The following is an 18,533-nucleotide window of genomic DNA, read 5'->3' on the forward strand; positions in this document are numbered from 1 at the left end:
CGCGAGATTTCCACACTGATCAACATACCTAGGTACTTGTTTCCGATGCGACAGTGAAGTGGAAACGTGAAGGGACACGTACAGCACGAAAGCGTATAGGCTGACCTCGTCTGTTGACTGACAAAGACCGCCGAAAGTTGAAGAGGGACATAATGTGTAATAGGCAGACATCTATGCAGACCATCACACAGGGATTCCAAACTGTATCAGGATCCACTTCAAGTATTATGACAATTAGGCAGGAGGTGAGAAGACTTGGATTTCATGATCGAGCGGCTGCTCGTAAGCCACATACTACACCGGTAAATGCCAAACGATGCCTCGCTTGGTGTAAGGAGAGTAAACATTGGACGACTGAACAGTGGAACGACGTTGCGTGGAGTGACGAATCACGGTACTCAGTGTGACAATCCAAAAATGGTTCAAATGGCTCTGAGCCCTATGGGACTTAACATCTGAGGTCATCAGCCCCCTAGAACGTAGAACTACTTAAATCTAACTAACCTAAGGACATCACACACATCCATGCCCGAGGCAGGATTCGAACCTGCTATCGTAGCGGTCGCGCGCTTCCAGACTGAAGCGCCTAGAACCCCTTGGCCACACTGGCCGGCTGTGACAATCCAGTGCCAGTGTGTGGGTGTGGCTAATGGCCGATTGACGTCATCAGCCATGCCAAACGATGCCTCGCTTGGTGTAAGGAGCGTAAACATTGGACGATTGAACAGTGGAACGACGTTGCGTGGAGTGACGAATCACGGTACTCAGTGTGACAATCCAAAAATGGTTGAAATGGCTCTGAGCACTATGGGACTTATCTGAGCTCATCAGCACCCTAGAACTTAGAACTACTTAAACCTAACTAACTTAAGGACATCACACACATCCATGCCCGAGGCAGGATTCGAACCTGCGACAGTAGTGGTGGCGCGGTTCCAGACTGAAGCGCCTATAACCCCTTGGCCATACCGGCCGGCTGTGACAATCCAGTGGCAGGGTGTGGGTGTGGCTAATGGCCGATGGACGTCATCAGCCAGCGTGTGCAGTGCCAACAGTAACATTCAGAGGCGGTGATGTTATGGTGTGGTCGTGTTTTTCATGGAGGGGGCTTGCACCACTGGCTGTTTAGCGTGGCACTATCACAGCACAGGCCTACACGACAATAACGTCCCTGTAATGGACCGGCCTGCACCGATTCCTCACCTGAATCCTATAGAACACCTTTTGGAAAGCCGACATCATGTCAGGCCTTACCGACCGATATCGATACCTCTCATTAGTGCAACACTCCGTGAAGAATGGGCTGCCATTTCCCAAGAAACTTTACAGCACCTGATTGAACGTACACCTGCGAGAGTGGAAGCTGTCATCAAGGCTATGGGTGGGCCTACACCATACTGAATTCCATCACTACCGATGGAGGGTGCCACGAACTTGTAGGTCATTTTCAGCCAGCTGTCCGTAAACTTTTCATCATATAGTGTGCGTGCATTCCTGAAAGAACACACACTGCTGATGATCCACGCCTATACAAAATACTTCGAAATTAGTTCTCTGACTACGAATTCCTTGACGTAAGACGTATTAGATAGCAAGCATTAGGTGATGAATTTAGTGGACTATGGTATATGAATGTAGACGATGTGGCACACGGAAGTTTTGGTCGGTGCAGGAAGCGAGCACGGATAGCCTAAGTTGTTAAAGCGACCGCTCGTGATAAGCGGGAAATCTGTATTTGAATTCCGGTTTGCCACGAATTTTCATATGTCATTACTGCGTCGTAAAATTTATACCTAATACAGCTGATGTTAAAGAATCCGCAGTCAGCGAATTAATTTCGAAGCCCTACTTTGTGTCACTCGACACTTCTGGGATATGGCCGACTCCAATTGTCGAGTCTCAAGGGGTATCCTTCACTCAAAATTAGGGATGGGAAAAACCGACACGTTAAAACCGATACCGGTATTTTATGTCTGAGAAGCCGGTGTCTTTCGGTATTCGTTTTGTCTCATTTATAGCGAGTATTCTTTTACGTTTTTACATTTTTTACATATAACATTAAAAACTGAAATATCAATTAGCCATAGCAGCAGTGCTTAAATCTTTCGTTTTTAAATAAACCTTTTAAAAAAAAAGCGATCACTGTTATTTTAATTACACTACTGGCCATTAAAATTGCTACACCAAGAAGAAATGCAGATGATAAATGGATATTCATTGGACAAATATATTATACCAGAACTGACATGTGATTACATTTTCCCGCAATTTGGGTGCATAGATCCTGAGCAATCAGTACCCGGATTAACCACCTCTGGCCATAATAACAGCCTTGATACGCGTGGGCATTGAATCAAACAGAGCTTCGCTGGCGTGTACAAGTGCAGCTGCCCACGCAGCTTCAACACGATACCACAGTTCATCAAGAGTAGTGTCTGGCGTATTGTGACGAGCCAGTTGCTCGGCCACCATTGACCAGACGTTTTCAATTGGTGAGAGATATGGACAATGTGCTGGCCAGGGCAGCAGTCGAACATTTTCTGTATCCAGAAAGGCCCGTACAGGACCTGCAACATGTGGTCGTTCATTATTCTGCTGAAATGTACCGTTTTGCAGGGATCGAATGAAGGGTAGAGCCATGGGTCGTAACACATCTGAAATGTAACGTCCACTGTTCAAAGTGCAGTCAATGCGAACAAGAGGTGACCGAGATGTGTAACCAAAGGCACCCATACCATCACGCCGGGTGATACGCCAGTATGGCGATGACGAATACACGCTTCCAATGTGCGTTCACCGCGATGTCGCCAAACGCGGATGCGACCATCATAATGCTGTAAACAGAACCTGGATTCATCCGAAAAATCGACGTTTTGCCATTCGTGCACCCAGATTCGTCGTTGACCACACCATCGCAGGCGCTCCTCTCTCTGATGCAGCGTCAAGGGTAGCCGCAGGCACAGTCTCCGAGCTGATAGTCCATGCTGCTGCAAACGTCGTCGAACTGTTCGTGCAGATGATTGTTGTCTTGCAAACGTCCCCATGTGTTAACTCAGGGAGCGAGACGTGGCTGCACGATCCGCTACAGCCATGCGGATAAGATGGCTGTCATCTCGACTGCTAGTGATACGATGCCGTTGGGGTCCAGCACGGCGTTCCGTATTACCCTCCTGAAGCCACCGGTTCCATATCCTGCTAACAGTCATTGGATCTCGACCTACGCGAGCAGCAGTGTCGCGATACGATAAACCGCAATCGCGATAGGCTACAATCCGACCTTTATCAAAGTCGGATACGTGATGGTACGCATTCCTCCTTCTTACACGAGGCATCACTACAACGTTTCACCAGGCAACGCCAGTCAACTGCTGTTCGTGTATGGGAAATCGGTTGGATGCTTTCCTCATGTTAGCACGTTGCATATCACAGCATCTTCTTCCTGTCGATTAAATTTCGCGTCTGTAGCACGTCATTTTCGTGGTGTGGCAATTTTATTGGCCAGTAGTGTAGAATGGCGACACAATCGAGCAACATACACATCGCTGCTCAGGCAAGAATGTCGCTGTGGCCGTGTGTCGTGGCTTGAGATACACCTGTGCGTGCAGTGTGCAAGACTTGCCCCCATCTGGTCTAGACAACAGCTTCTCGCTGTCCTTCCCAGACATTCGTTGTAATACAGAACGGCATCAACCCTAGTCTGGAAATATTTTTACGAAATGACGTAGGTATGCCGTACAATGCTTCATTTGTTTTAATAGATCAATGATTCGTCTATTTCTGTGAACTAATAAAAGAAAGAAGAAATTATGGTAACAGTAATATAATAAAAACTTAAGAGTTCCTTCATAGTATACAATAATAATAGAAAGTAGCTGGTCTGCTACCTGCGTCTGCATAATAAGCCTGTACCTCCTTGTAGCTCTCGGAAACGGACAAATTAACACGAAAAACACGAGTTCTTAGAGTTCAGTTTTCACCCTCTAGCACTGACTATCCGCGATATCCAAATAGTGGCATGATCCCAGATTTTCCAAGTGGCTTTTGGGGCAGAGTTTCAAACAATTAGAATCAACTAGAGAATACTGGTGGCTTCTTACAGGATTCAGCCACTTATCACTTTTCGGGAAAAGCAGCTAACGATGGACGGACACTCTTTTATTTGAGTATTTAATTTAACATTTTGATTCTATGTATCTTGAAACTGCGAGAGTCAAAATTTTTCAGGCTTTGTTCCATTTCTAAGTTTATTACAGGAAATAATGGGAATAAAAATAAAAAATCGGGTATTTTAGAACCCGTTTTAACAGTCAGGTTAAACTGGTGGGGAAAAAAACGATATAATCGACAATCAGTAAACGCCATGCCTACACAAAATTCGTCTTACTTTTCTGTTTACCGGAATTGTATATATGTGCCAACCTTCTAGAACCTTCCAAAAGACACATGATACAACTTAACGCTCACGCCAATCTCATTTCTGCTCTCTCGGCCGTTTCTCCCTTGCGGCTTCCGGAACAATAGCAAACATAACTATCTTATTCGTCTTCTGTTATTTCGGTGCCTTCAAAATCCCATCGAAGAGAACCCTAAATTCGATTCCTATATATATTGCGTCAGTGGACTGGAAATTTTCCACTTCATATTTTGAAACCCATTAGACAATAATTTATTATTTAACTGTCTTACGAAATTACGGCCGGCCGTTGTGGACGAGCGGTTCTAGGCGCTTCAGTCCGGAACCGCGCTGCTACTACGGTCACAGGTTCGAATCCTGCCTCGGGCGTGGATGTGTGTGATGTGTTTATGTTAGTTAGGTTTAAGTAGTTCTAAGTCTAGGGGACTGATGACTTCAGATATTAAGGCCCAACTGCTCAGACCCATTTGAACCATTTGAACGATATTACATAATATCAGTCGGGGATGGCCGTTGGCAGGGAAATGAAATTTCACTGCTATGTCTCAGACTATGCGAACCCCTACGACCGATACGAAGAAACATTTTCCGAAAAGAAGTTTAGCGGACGTGAAAGTCGAGCACCGTTGGGCGTCGGCTTCACTGTTACCTGGGTCCAACTGCAGAGCGACTGTATCACAACGCCAACAGCATCAGACGAGGAACCAGTATGAGTAAGAGCAGCTTAGATGCTGCAACAGAATAGCAATTTTTAGGGAACACAGTCTATTTTCACGATCACGCTACGTGATGGTATCCCAGGCGGTATCACAAAAATGCAAGAATGTCACCCATTATTTTTCTCAACAGCCAAGAATCTAGTGACGATGTTTACCTCCACGCAGTAGTTGCAGTGTACCACATAAAGCATTCCTTGTACTGGATGTCCGTCATCTCAATAGAATTAATGATATCTCAAGCAGAATTTAATATCGGGAAATAGTTATACGGCTTAGCCATAGTAAATGTAGATTTATTTTGTCTCTTTCTGATCTCGATCTCAACCACTAAACGATAAGATTGCATATAAAAATCTTTGGGAGCAAATTTTATTTTCGTACGTAACCTAAGCGATTAAGAAATCTGAGATGAGTTATTACTCATAAACAATCAAATTTCAGACCTTTTATTTGTCAGTAGCGTTGCGCTACAATTTTTATATAACGCTGGCAACTATTTGTCTAGTTGGACTCGGTTATCACGTAGTAAAGTCTAACTGGGGTAGACAATTTATTCGATTCACACATCTCCTTTTCAAAATTCTGTCTTTATTTTTATTTCGTTGTGTTTGATTTTGTTTTATGTGCTACTCATCCATTTGTCAAATTAGGACATATGTACTACACAAAATTTTTAAAACCAATATGTTTCACGAATAGTGGGAATGGCTGTTGATACACCAACGAGCTGCAATAGGCTGGGTAGGAACTGATATCTGCGTGCCGGGTAAAACTACACTCACGCGCACAGAGCTAAGGGCTGAAAATGCCCGCAGAAAGGCAGTAAGATCCGTTCGGATACATACCACCCAGTTGGACCAGAGTTCCCGTGTGTTGATCACGTCGATCCAATTTCCGATGACGCTGGCGAAGTCTTCTGCGGTGGATGCGCTGTTGAGGTCGGTGATGAGCAAGAAGTTGAAGGAGAAGTGCGCGCCAGGATTTGTGGCGTTGCCATAGTAACCCACAACCTGCTCCACAGTGCCGTACGCCTCAGTCATCATCACCCTGCGAGACGTAGTAGCACTTTACAGGAAGCAAGACCATATTTATTATCCGTAGACCACTAGAGAGAACCTGTGGTACGGCCTTACTGGGGGATATTATGTAATTACCAACTTGCCAGAAGAGTGTTTTGGAGCCATTTTCGAATTAAATGCCTATGACACATCATTTAGGGTTTATAGTTCGACTGTACAAAACTGTTTTATACAGTTCATGATTTTAATTAACTGACGAGATTAAAAAATGATAATAACAGATATTATAAAGATATTCAACACGTATTTTTAACGTCGTTATGAACAGCTAAGTATTTTTGTTTTTAACGAACAAAATTCGAGATCCTCTTCCACGCAGAAATCAGTATTTTACTTTTGAAATTGCATATTGCAACAATAAGTAAACATATTTGTTAAACAAATGCAAGGTAACAACACTATTGCAACAAACAAGCAAATTTAATACTTGCCCAAACAATTAGGCTTAAAATGTATCTTTTAAACAATGTTATTGATTTCTTCGTTTCCGCTTACACTTTACACTATTGGATCTACTTGTAATACCACGTTTGCCCAGGAAGTAATGCACCGCATTTTTTTCTCACCCGAAAACAATGCTATGAATGCGAAACGTTTTATACGTGTTATTTGAAGTCTCCTTAGTGAGCGCGCCAAGTTTCCGTCACTTCCGACAGATAGCGTAGCTGCAGGACAGTTTCAAAATGGCGTCTGTAGGTGATGTACGTTACAAGCAACGTGCCGTCATTGAATTTCTCACTGCAGAGAAAGAAACTTTGGGGAATATTCACAAACGCTTGTGCAAAGTGTACAGAGCATCTGCTGTCGACAGAAGTACAGTTGCTCGCTGGGCACGGAGGTTGAGGTCATCAGAAGGCGGTTCAGCGGAGCTCTACGATTTGCGGCGGTCGGTGGGACCATCCACAGCTGTCACACCTGTCTCACGTGACAGAGCCTCCTCAGACTTCCACTTGTTTAGGGCATTGAACGACGCCATTCGTGGAAGACATTTTGAGGACGAAGAGGGGGTGATTCACACAATAAAGCCGTGGCTTTGTTCCCAGGACAAGGATTGGTACTGACAGGGAATACACGCTCTTGTTTTGCGCTGGAGGAAGGCCATAGAACAGGATGGAAATTACGTGGAAAAATAGAGTTCTTAGATAAAACACCATTTTTTTGTGTACGTAATTATGTTCAATAAAGAATTGTTGGAAAGAAAATGTGGCGCATTACTTTCTGGGCAACCCTCATATCTTCATAACTTTGTGGTCTTAACATATCACTTCGAATACTGAGTGCACCCAAAAATCTAAGCTTGTCTTTCGCCATCAAGGTTCGAAATTTGTTTTTGATCAACTTCGGTGATGAATACTTTGTGAGCCATATGCCATTTGTGACTTCAATAAATATGTCAAAAATCCGCCTCAGTTGCGAAATGCTACTGGTTAACAGTAATATTTCGCAATATTACGGGTTACAGTAATATATACTGTTGCCAAAAAGGTACTGTGTCGTGTAGCTGTTCAAGCCCCATCGAATGATAGACAGATTCTACATTCCCACAATCACATTTGAGATCTGTGTATCATTTATTGTGTGTATGAGGGTATACTTTTCCTCAAGTTTCATTAAATCTGGATGTATGTTGCTACAGAAGGCAGTGGAGTCATGCAGAGTGGAGGCACCTGCAGCATTGGTATTTACTTACTCTTAAAGACACAGAACTTGGATCCAAAATCAGTGTTCTGAGTAACAGATACAAAAAATCTTCCTCCTTTCTTATATGAATTTGTGGTATTTACGTATCGTAAGAGATTCGTTGCCATTCATTACCATCAAACTGAAAAATACACTCCTGGAAATTGAAATAAGAACACCGTGAATTCATTGTCCCAGGAAGGGGAAACTTTATTGGCACATTACTGGGGTCAGATACATCACATGATCACACTGACAGAACCACTGGCACATAGACACAGGCAACAGAGCATGCACCATGAAGGCACTAGTACAGTGTATATCCACTTTTCGCAGCAATGCTGGCTGCTATTCTCCCATGGAGACGATCGTAGAGATGCTGGATGTAGTCCTGTGGAACGGCTTGCCATGCCATTTCCACCTGGCGCCTCAGTTGGACCAGCGTTCGTGCTGGACGTGCAGACCGCGTGAGACGACGCTTCATCCAGTCCCAAACAGACTCAATGGAGGACAGATCCGGAGATCTTGCTGGCCAGGGTAGTTGACTTACACCTTCTAGAGCACGTTGGGTGGCACGGGATACATGCGGACGTGCATTGTCCTGTTGGAACAGCAAGTTCCCTTGCCGGTCTAGGAATGGTAGAACGATGGGTTCGATGACGGTTTGGATGTACCGTGCACTATTCAGTGTCCCCTCGACGATCACCAGAGGTGTACGGCCAGTGTAGGAGAACGCTCCCCACACCATGATGCCGGGTGTTGGCCCTGTGTGCCTCGGTCGTATGCAGTCCTGATTGTGGCGCTCACCTGCACGGCGCCAAACACGCCTACGACCATCATTGGCACCAAGGCACAAGCGACTCTCATCGCTGAAGACGACACGTCTCCATTCGTCCCTCCATTCACGCCTGTCGCGACACCACTGGAGGCGGGCTGCACGATGTTGGGGCGTGAGCGGAAGACGGCCTAACGGTGTGCGGGACCGTAGCCCAGCTTCATGGAGACGGTTGCGAATGGTCCTCGCCGATACCCCAGGAGCAACAGTGTCCCTAATTTGCTGGGAAGTGGCGGTGCGGTCCCCTACAGCACTGCGTAGGATCCTACGGTCTTGGCGTGCATCCGTGCGTCGCTGCGGTCCGGTCCCAGGTCGACGGGCACGTGCACCTTCCGCCGACCACTGGCGACAACATCGATGTACTGTGGAGACCTCACGCCCCACGTGTTGAGCAATTTCTTCGGTACGTCCACCCGGCCTCCCGCATGCCCACTATACGCCCTCGCTTAAAGTCCGTCAACTGCACATACGGTTCACGTCCACGCTGTCGCGGCATGCTACCAGTGTTAAAGACTGCGATGGAGCTCCGTCTGCCACGGCAAACTGGCTAACACTGACGGCGGCGGTGCACAAATGCTGCGCAGCTTGCGCCATTCGACGGCCAATACCGCGGTTCCTGGTGTGTCCGCTGTGCTGTGCGTGTGATCATTGCTTGTACAGCCCTCTCGCAGTGTCCAGAGCAAGTATGGTGGGTCTGACACACCGGTGTCAATGTGTTCTTTTTTCCATTTCCAGGAGTGTATATCCAGCTGTAATTTAAAATCAAATATTATGTCACTTTCACCACAGTGAATTTACTGGATGCTGATGACACGATATCATGCCACTTTTTCAGCAGGGGAAAACATTATTTCTTCCTCTTGATCTTCTCAATTTGGGAAAACATGCACTCTTAGGGCATAAATGAATGGCCATGCTGATGAAAATGGTACTAAATCTTTATATATGTAGCTGACGCAACAAATGTGATCAAGTATTTAGGCGTCTATAATATATTCATTCTCTCCTGCATAATTATCTGTGAAAATATACAGTGTTTCAGGTCATATGATACATGGTCTCATATATAATGATCTAGGACTGTTACACTTTCATTCGGTTTTTTTTTCTAGCAACGGCAGCTAAGGCCAGTTTGACCAAGAGCAAGAAATAGATATTTTTAGCTATCTACTTTGTGCGCTCTAAAAAGATTACTGTACTGAAATACCACCTAGTTACCAAAATATTCAACATTTTCTAGAACTTCAAACACTGAAGGATAGAGGGTACCTGTGCACACAAATCTGTGAGAAAAGCAACTTATTTTCAAGAAAAATTGTGATTTTCCATTTATTGCACTTACATCTTCATGTGCTAATGCCACAAAAAATCCAACTTACGTGTCTGTGTAATTGTCCATGACTTTCCTGAATTCTTGTATGACGACGTATGTCTCGTCCTGGTGCTGCATGGGTGTAGGTTGGCCCTCCACGGCGTCAGGAAAACCCTCAGCCTCCACCAGACACATCACAGCGTCCATGCGGAAACCGTCCACCCCCTTGTCCAGCCAGAACTTCATCTCCCCCTGTGAACAGAGAACGTGTCTGATACACCCGCGTATATCCTTTCTTTGCACCTAAAATTATTAGCAGCCTTCAGCTACAAACCCTTGGTTCTACAATGAATCAATTACACTACAGGCAAAATCCTAGCATAATTAAGAAATGATAACACGCATCAGACGGATGTCGGAAGTTCTAGGGCAGACATTTGGCATATTACGTTGCCCAGAAACAAGTAACTATATAAATGATGAAAATAAGATGCGTGTAAAGGGGAAAAGAAAGAAAAGAAAATGTAACGGAATTGGATAATAACAACCACAACAACAACATAGTTAACAGGGTAGATGGTTAGCACTATGATTTGCAGCGATGGTGCATGCTCTCTTAATTTTAATTAATTACATCAGGTCTCGAGAGAATATGAGAATCAAAGATACTTCATCATAAAAAAACCGTAATTTACATAAAACTGTTAAGAAAACTTGAAAATTGAAAATTAGGTCTTAAACTACTAAAACAAGACTCCAAAGCTATTTCTATTAGTGTGTACAATAAATGGTACATTAACGAGATTTACTGTCATATAGAAAACAAGTATCACATTACAGTACAAGGTTAGACACTACTGCAAACAACTCCTGTAAAACGTAATTGAAGGAGAGGGTGGAAGAAAATGATAACTCTCAGATTCGCAACGATCGGTTTGATTTCATTGTATGTTGTGTTTTACAAGGCACAAAACGGCAGTAAAAAGTAGTTTCATTTGTGCCACTGTAAAGAAGTGTTTACCAAGTAGTAAGGCATCCTCATTTTATGCACCTTACATGAGCTTGAGTCACAATGACAGGATGATACAGTAGGAGATCCTCAGAAATTAATAATAATATTATGTCAACAACAGGTAATTGCACTTAATCTCATGTATCCAAAACTAACAAAACAATATCTACCAATATATGGATTGGTATGCACAAGCAAGTTAAAGTGAAACGCATTTTGGAGAAGAATCGAGCAAGTGGTTAATGATGTCACAAAAATCCCATTTAGGAAGAGAATGGCGAGCTTCAGCGCAGAAAGGGATAAGGCCAGAACAATACATTATTCCTTTTAATGTAAATAAGGCTGGGAGCTAGGGGAAGTGGCTGCTCGTCATTAACAGGGCTAGGCTGCAAACGAGCAAGGAAAAAAAATGTTTATTCACCTCTAGCGAGACGGTGATTGGCTGAAGCCATACTTAGCGTTGCAGACGCGACACTGTGGGCAGATCCCTATTGTATAGAAGCATTTTGAGACCTATCTCTCTCTCGTCTTGTGACGGACCGCGCAAGTGTGTGGAAATAAGTGAGGGTATTGAGAGCTTTGCATTCTGCGAAGTGAGGATGGTACACTTCGCATACTGTGCCGACAGATAGCAAAGCGATAGTTAATTATTACTGCGGCAATTTTTGTGGACAAAGGAATTGTGCACATCGCTCCAACCCATAGCGAGTGTGCAATAGCCAGTATTTTGACTAGGGAAAGATTAACGTTCTATGGAACGCAGTAAAGGTGCGACTGAGTGAATTCATCAAGGCCAGAGTAGGGAATTAGCGTTTCAGATCCTGCTTGGAGACAATACCGTTGCAGATGCCACTTGGTAAAGTACCATCATACTTTAGGCCACAGTAAGTGTTCTGTCTAGATTTTTCTCACTCCAACTTGTGCACACTTTGACCATTGAATATCAAAAGCTAGGATACTAAGCTACCCTCGTACTGAGCATGGATCAGTATATTGCTCTCCCAGCAGTTGTATGCTCTGCAAACCTTGGACCACTAATTCTGAATCAAGTAGTTCCTCAACTGGCCTGACGAGGCTGGGTGCAACTCTTTCCTGGCAGAACCGGAAACTGAAGACGTGTTCTCTGCATTGCAGACAACCGCTCTGTGCACTCAGCTACGGAGATGGACGACGAAAACATTATTATGTTGAAATGATGTTTTTATTAAACGTGTACTTGTCACTCACCTAATTTACATTGCGTGAAACTGATCATTCCACAACACCGATACCCTTCTGCTACAGCTGTGCTCCAGTCACCTCGGTCATGCACCCTTGGATTCGAGGCACGAGTTTCTCGCTCGTCCACTGCCCAAGCAGCTGGCTAGTAATGAGCGAGCTGGGTGTACGTGCTGACCGATTCTGATCGTAAGCTTAAATATACGTCCGTTCAGAAGAGAAACACTATCCATTGCAGCCCGCTATAATTCAATTTCTTTCCTTTAAAAATTTTTTCGTATCCTTCTGACAGCGTATTTAAGATAATAATTTACCTTCTTATGTGTTCTGTCATAATAATGTACTTACTTTGCTACAACCCTCAACGTGATTACCTGATATCCTGTGGAAAGCGGTCAAGAGAAAGTGAGAAGTCTGTTAACTTTTTCAGAATTCAGGGATTGGCGGAAAGACGAATTGCTGCTGATTTTAAGAACCAGCAATTTCCTTACATTCCGCTTGAGCGACACCAGGTAAGTAAAAAGCACTGAATGATAATCGAAGTCTGTTGTAAGCAATGTGTATTCTAAAATGTCTTCTAAAATATCTTTTTTTTTTGTCGATATCGTGTAGCAACAGCAAGTTGCCGCAAGGTGATCTGGTGGTTTTCTACCGATGCAGCAATCGTCAGTGTTCGTCACTGAACGATGATGCGAGAAGTTTGTGGCGGATGGTTCAAATGACTCTGAGCTCTATGGGACTTAACATCTGAGGTCATCAGTCTCCTAGAACGTAGAACTACTTTCACCTAACTAACCTAAGGACATCACACACGTCCATGACGGAGGCAGGATTCGAACCTGCGACCGTAGCAGCAGCGCGGTTCCAGACTGCAGCGCCTAGAACCGCTTGGCGTTTTGCGGCAGATAGAACAACATGGGATCACTGTCAAGAAATAGTACGATGTCTGTTAATAACAATATCAGTCTTGAAAGTGTTTTTCATGTGTATTAATCTATCTAACACCTATCAGTGTGTACTTAAAAAAACGTATGTCTTCGTTAACTTGTATCGAGCACCTCGTTAGAGTAGAGTAGTATCTTTACAACGACAAGAAAAGAGGTATTTGTTCAGTTTACTGAAAAGTGATTAATATGTCAGAAGTCTCTTAGTGAGTCATCTTAAAAGGATTTTCTTCGTTTATCGAATATAAATTCGATAAACGAAGAGCACGCAATCAACATTCAAAAGCCCTTGGTGAGAAAATACTAATTTTCAAATTATTACAAATCTCAAATAATATTGTTGGGTGTACTCATTCTTGGAAAGTGACATTACTACCATAAAAGAAGCGGTACTAACACTGTAAACATTGATAATTATTGTCTTTAAAAGTGATAGCCACGAATCAAGTTAGTAAAAATAAATCGGTTAATGACTCCATTTGGAATTAAAACTGGCTTTACGCAAACCACTTGATCTTAGAGCCTTACTCTTACATTGAGTTTGCAAGAAATCATAAAATACATGGATGGCTACTGATGAATGATTTGATGTCCAAATCTGTTATGAGGCCTATTAACATGGAAGAAATGAGAAGAAAAGCGGATATGACATTCTACAGTGGAACTTATAGAAGAAGTTCTAACGGTGAATCTGTCAGAATTAATATACGGAAATATTAAGGAGCAATTCAGTCAAACAGAACCTGTGTATTATCGATTGCTGACGAAAGGCATCATTTCTTTTAGTGGAATGCTCACAATTTTACGCTTCAACGACAATTTGCATTAATTTTCTGATGCATTCGTTTCTCTTCTACGCGGTTTAACGGCCCTACTAGTATTTTGAAGAAGTATTGAACCTATTGGTAGTTGGTACTTCGTGAGAAGTGAAAACATCTACACTTTGCCTTTCTCGACTTCGAAAAGGCTTTTGACAGAGTGTCACACGAGTTAATTTGGTTCAAATGGCTCTAACCACTATGGGACTTAATATCTGAAGTCATCAGTCGCCTAGACTTAGTACTACTTAAACCTAACTAACCTAAGGGCATCACACACATCCATGCCCGCGGCAGGATTCGAACCTGCGACCGTAGCAGCAGCGCGGTTCCCGACTGAAGCGCGTAGAACCGGTCGGCCACAACGACCGGCCGAGTTAATTTGGCTTGCCCTGCGAGAGCATAGAGTACCTGAAGATCACCATAGTTGGGTCAGACTGCTGTACCAGTACCGGAAAAGCCAGCTACAGAATTATATTTTTTTTATTTTTTTTATTTTTTATTTATTTATTTATTTATTTATTTATTTATTTATTTATTTTTTACACATACGTAACCCACTTTCTGACACTTTTTAGTGGGTGCATTAAGACTTAACTATATCTGCTATTAGTGCTACAGAAGTGGTTTATAAATGCATGCAAACAATATGTTTATTCTGCTACTTTGTACACTATATGAAAAGTCGGCCTCTTAACCTCTCTGGTATTTTGCCAGAGAGTTGCCCGTCCCTAGCCGCGTGGAGGCGGGCCGCTACTACTAGAAGAAACCATTCCATTGTACTACTCTTTTATTCTCCCCACCACCATACTGAGCTAACTACAACTACTAGCTACTACAACTCAAGACTTAAACAACGTAGTATTTACATATATACAATTGCGCATTGGATCTGAAGCGCATTTACCCTCTCCCAAGGTAAGCTCGCTGGGCCTCCCTTGAGATTTTATTCACTAATTTTGCGAAATTGCTAAATAATTCGCCATTTGTTAGTATACCATTTATGTCCCTTGTCTAGAGAAGCTGTCTCTCAACTGAGACAGCCTGTTCATATATTGGACACTCAAACACTGTGTGTTCTGGTGATCTTACGTGGGCTCCACAGTCACACTCCGGTGTAGGCTTTTTACCTATTTTATGCAGGTACGTGGGGTAGGGACCGTGGCCTGTAAGGAAGTGGACTAGGCCCTGTGAGGGCTTCATTATCTTGTTCCTTAGTCTTTCCCTTACTGTGGGTAGAAACCCATGGACTCTACGGCCTGTACTGGACCCATCCCATTCGTCCTGCCAAATGTCGAGCATTTTTTCTCGGATGGATTTGACGCTAGCCAGAGGAGTGCCCATTATATTTTCCACCATGTCAATATTTTGTTTGCGCAGCCAGTAGGAGGCTGCGTGCTGCCTTATTAACAGGTCTAGTGGACATAGACCCATAATTACCAACAGTGCATCTGTTGGACTTGTGTTGAATGCACCAATGCATCTCAACAGAACGTTCCTCTGTATTCGCCTGACAGCAGCCGCAGGCTTCACCAGAGCTAGCCTGTGGGCCCACACACTGGATGCGTGCCCTACTATACGTGCCAATATACTGTTATGATAGATGTTTATTGCCTTTGACGGCAGATGAAACCTTCTTTGTCCTATTGATATTATCTTGTTGAACAGAGCTAAGGACTTTGTCGCTATTTGCTCAATATGAGGAATGAAGCTCCAATTCTCATCTAGATATACCCCTAATTAACGGGCACATCTCTGTCGCGACACCGCCTGGCCATTAATTCTGACTGTTGGGTCCCTGTTTAACTTGCCTTTTAAGAGCATATATAGCGATTTTTGTGGTGCAATAGACATTTTAGTCTTCTCACACCAGACAGCTAACAGTCTAACAGCCAGTCGTGATCTGTCTTCGATCACATTGCGAGTGTCACCTTCCACTAGAATTGCGAGATCGTCCGAATAAGCAACGACACTCAGAACTGCAGTCTCTCCCTGCAGAACGTTCAACAACGTTTCGATGGTGATATCCCAGAAAATGGGACCACACACCGATCCCTGGGGACAACCACGGGATACTCTCTTTGATACGACGGCTCCGGGAGCCGTTATTTTAGCAGTTCTTGCATCACAGTAGGCCTCCAGACAGCCATACAGTAGCCGCGGGCACCCAATCTCTCTTAGTCGACAGAAGAGTGCCGGCCACCACAGGTTGTCGAAGGCCCCTGAGATGTCTACCATTAAGCCAGGGACATACTTCGATGTCGCAGAGTGAACAATCCGGCAAACCTCATTGATCGCATCCTGAGTGGAGCGACCCTTTCGGAATCCGAACTGCCTATCACTCATACCGCGCAGAGTTCTGTGACTCAAAAGTCGGTCAGCCAGCAACTTCTCAAATGCTTTGCCCATTACATCTAGCAGACAGATAGGCCGATAGGATTTTGGCATCGTTCGATCCTTATCAGGGCCTTTCCTGATGATTACGACTTCAGAGAGCCAGATACAGTTAGCTGCCGGACTATCTGACCACTTCCATATTTCCGTGGGACTTCATCAGGGATCTGCTCTCTCGCCGCTCCTATTTATCACTGCCATGGATACCGTCACAAAAAACCTGCAGAAGACCCCATTCTGGTCATTACTGTACGCTGATGATGTGCTACTTGCCACTGAAGATAAGAATGATCCACAACTTTAAGTCAAAGCTACGGCTCTGTGTTGAAAACATACACATATTTAAATGACTCTGTAACCATCAGAATCAACGGTGTTGACCTCCCAACAGCAATGACTTTAAGTACCTGGGCTCCACAACTGCTGCCAATGGAAATAACAGTGCAGAAACGATCAACCGCCTTAGCGGAGCGTGGCTAAAACAGCGTTCCATTACTGGAGTACAAGAAAATTCCAAACAGGCTCAAATCAAAAGTGTACCGATCGATAATCCGTCCAGTTGCACAGCATGGGGATGAATGCTGGCCTTCAGCAATGGAAGTAGAGCAAAGACTCTCTGTTATGTAGACGAAATTCCTTAGGTGGTCATCGGGATTAACATTGCATGACCAAGTCACAAATAATGAAGTTCGCAGGCTACACGGTGTTGCACCAATAGTAGACAAAATGAGAGAAAGCCGCCTACGTTGGTACGGATATGTCCTTAGAGCAGACGGGACAACAGTGGCAAACACTAGTTTCAACCTAAATGTAAATGGGAAACGGCAGGAGGACGACCAACGCAGCGATGGCTTGATACCTTGTGTGAAGGCCTCATCATCTCAGACTTTCACCCTGATCAGGTACAAGATCGCAAGAAGCGGCAACAACGCGGCAAAGCAGCAGACCCCGCCAGCGCGCGGGACAAACGCTAAGGAAGAAGACGAAGAAGATTCAACCTGTTCGTAGTCAACAGGAGCAAAGATAACAGAAAACTCATAGCATTCGGTGAACGTAAGATATTTAGAATGGTAAATCTACTACTTCAGGAGAGCGTTTCTACGTGAAACGTTTCTAGGTGAAACCAGATCTGAGAAGATTTCGCACAACATCAGTTATTCTCATAAATACCCAGAAGCGGAGAAATACAGACATTGTTGGAGAAGAACTACGGGAGACATAAGTGCATGCTTTATTGAAAACTGTATAGATGAGTACCGCGCGTAGGCCGTAAGAGGAAACAGAAGGCTTCTGCAAACCAAACGTGTACCGGGTCACCGCAGAGAATATCTGTGTGCAAGGCGCGGAGTTCGTATTTTGAGCAGATGTAAGCTCCCCCGAGGCAAGTGTTGCTGACAAGACGCGACACTGGTTGCATTTGGGGTTTTCTGTGTACAATAATATTGTCAATAGGGCCCAAATCAGTACAAGCGGAACGAAGAACAGTTAACCCAATATAGCTGATGAAAAGGAACGTGTTGTTGTTGTGGTCTTCTGTCCTGAGACTGGTTTGATGTAGCTCTCCATGCTACTCTATCCTGTGCAAGCTTCTTCACCTCCCAGTACCTACTGCAGCCTACGTCCTTCTGAATCTGCTTAGTGTATTCATCTCTTGGTCTCCCTCTACGATTCTTACCTTCCACGCTGCCCTCCAAAACTAAATTGGTGACCCCTTGATGCCCCATAACAAATCCTCACAACTGATCCCTTCTTCTACTCAAGTTGTGCCACAAACTCCTCCCCAATTCTACTCAATACCTCCTCACTAGTTATGTGATCTACCCATCTAATCTTCAGCATTCTTCTGTAGCACCACATTTCGAAAGATTCTATTCTCTTCTTGTCTAAGCTATTTATCATCCATGTTTCACTTCCATACATGGCTACACTCCATACAAATACTTTCAGAAACGGCTTCCGGGCACTTAAATCTACACTCCATGTTAAAAAATTTCTCTTCTTCAAAAACGCTTTCCTTGCCCTTGCCAGTCCACATTTTATATCCTCTTTACTTCGACCATCATCAGTTATTTTGCTCCCCAAATAGCAAAACTCCTTTACTACTTTAA

General features: G+C 44.0%; 1 protein-coding gene across 1 annotated transcript in view; it reads right to left on the reverse strand.

The window, feature by feature from the left end:
• The window catches only part of LOC126340110 (uncharacterized), a 353,496-nt gene that overhangs the window by 288,980 nt on the left and 45,983 nt on the right, over positions 1–18,533 (reverse strand). The window contains exons 5-6 of the mRNA XM_050001681.1: positions 10,107–10,291; positions 5,979–6,180 (exon numbers count right to left, since the gene is read on the reverse strand). Coding sequence (XP_049857638.1) covers positions 5,979–6,180; positions 10,107–10,291 — 387 coding nt within the window. The remainder of the gene's footprint in view (positions 1–5,978; positions 6,181–10,106; positions 10,292–18,533) is intronic.

This window comes from Schistocerca gregaria, chromosome 1 (assembly GCF_023897955.1).
Source record: "Schistocerca gregaria isolate iqSchGreg1 chromosome 1, iqSchGreg1.2, whole genome shotgun sequence".
Taxonomy (NCBI): domain Eukaryota; kingdom Metazoa; phylum Arthropoda; class Insecta; order Orthoptera; family Acrididae; genus Schistocerca; species Schistocerca gregaria.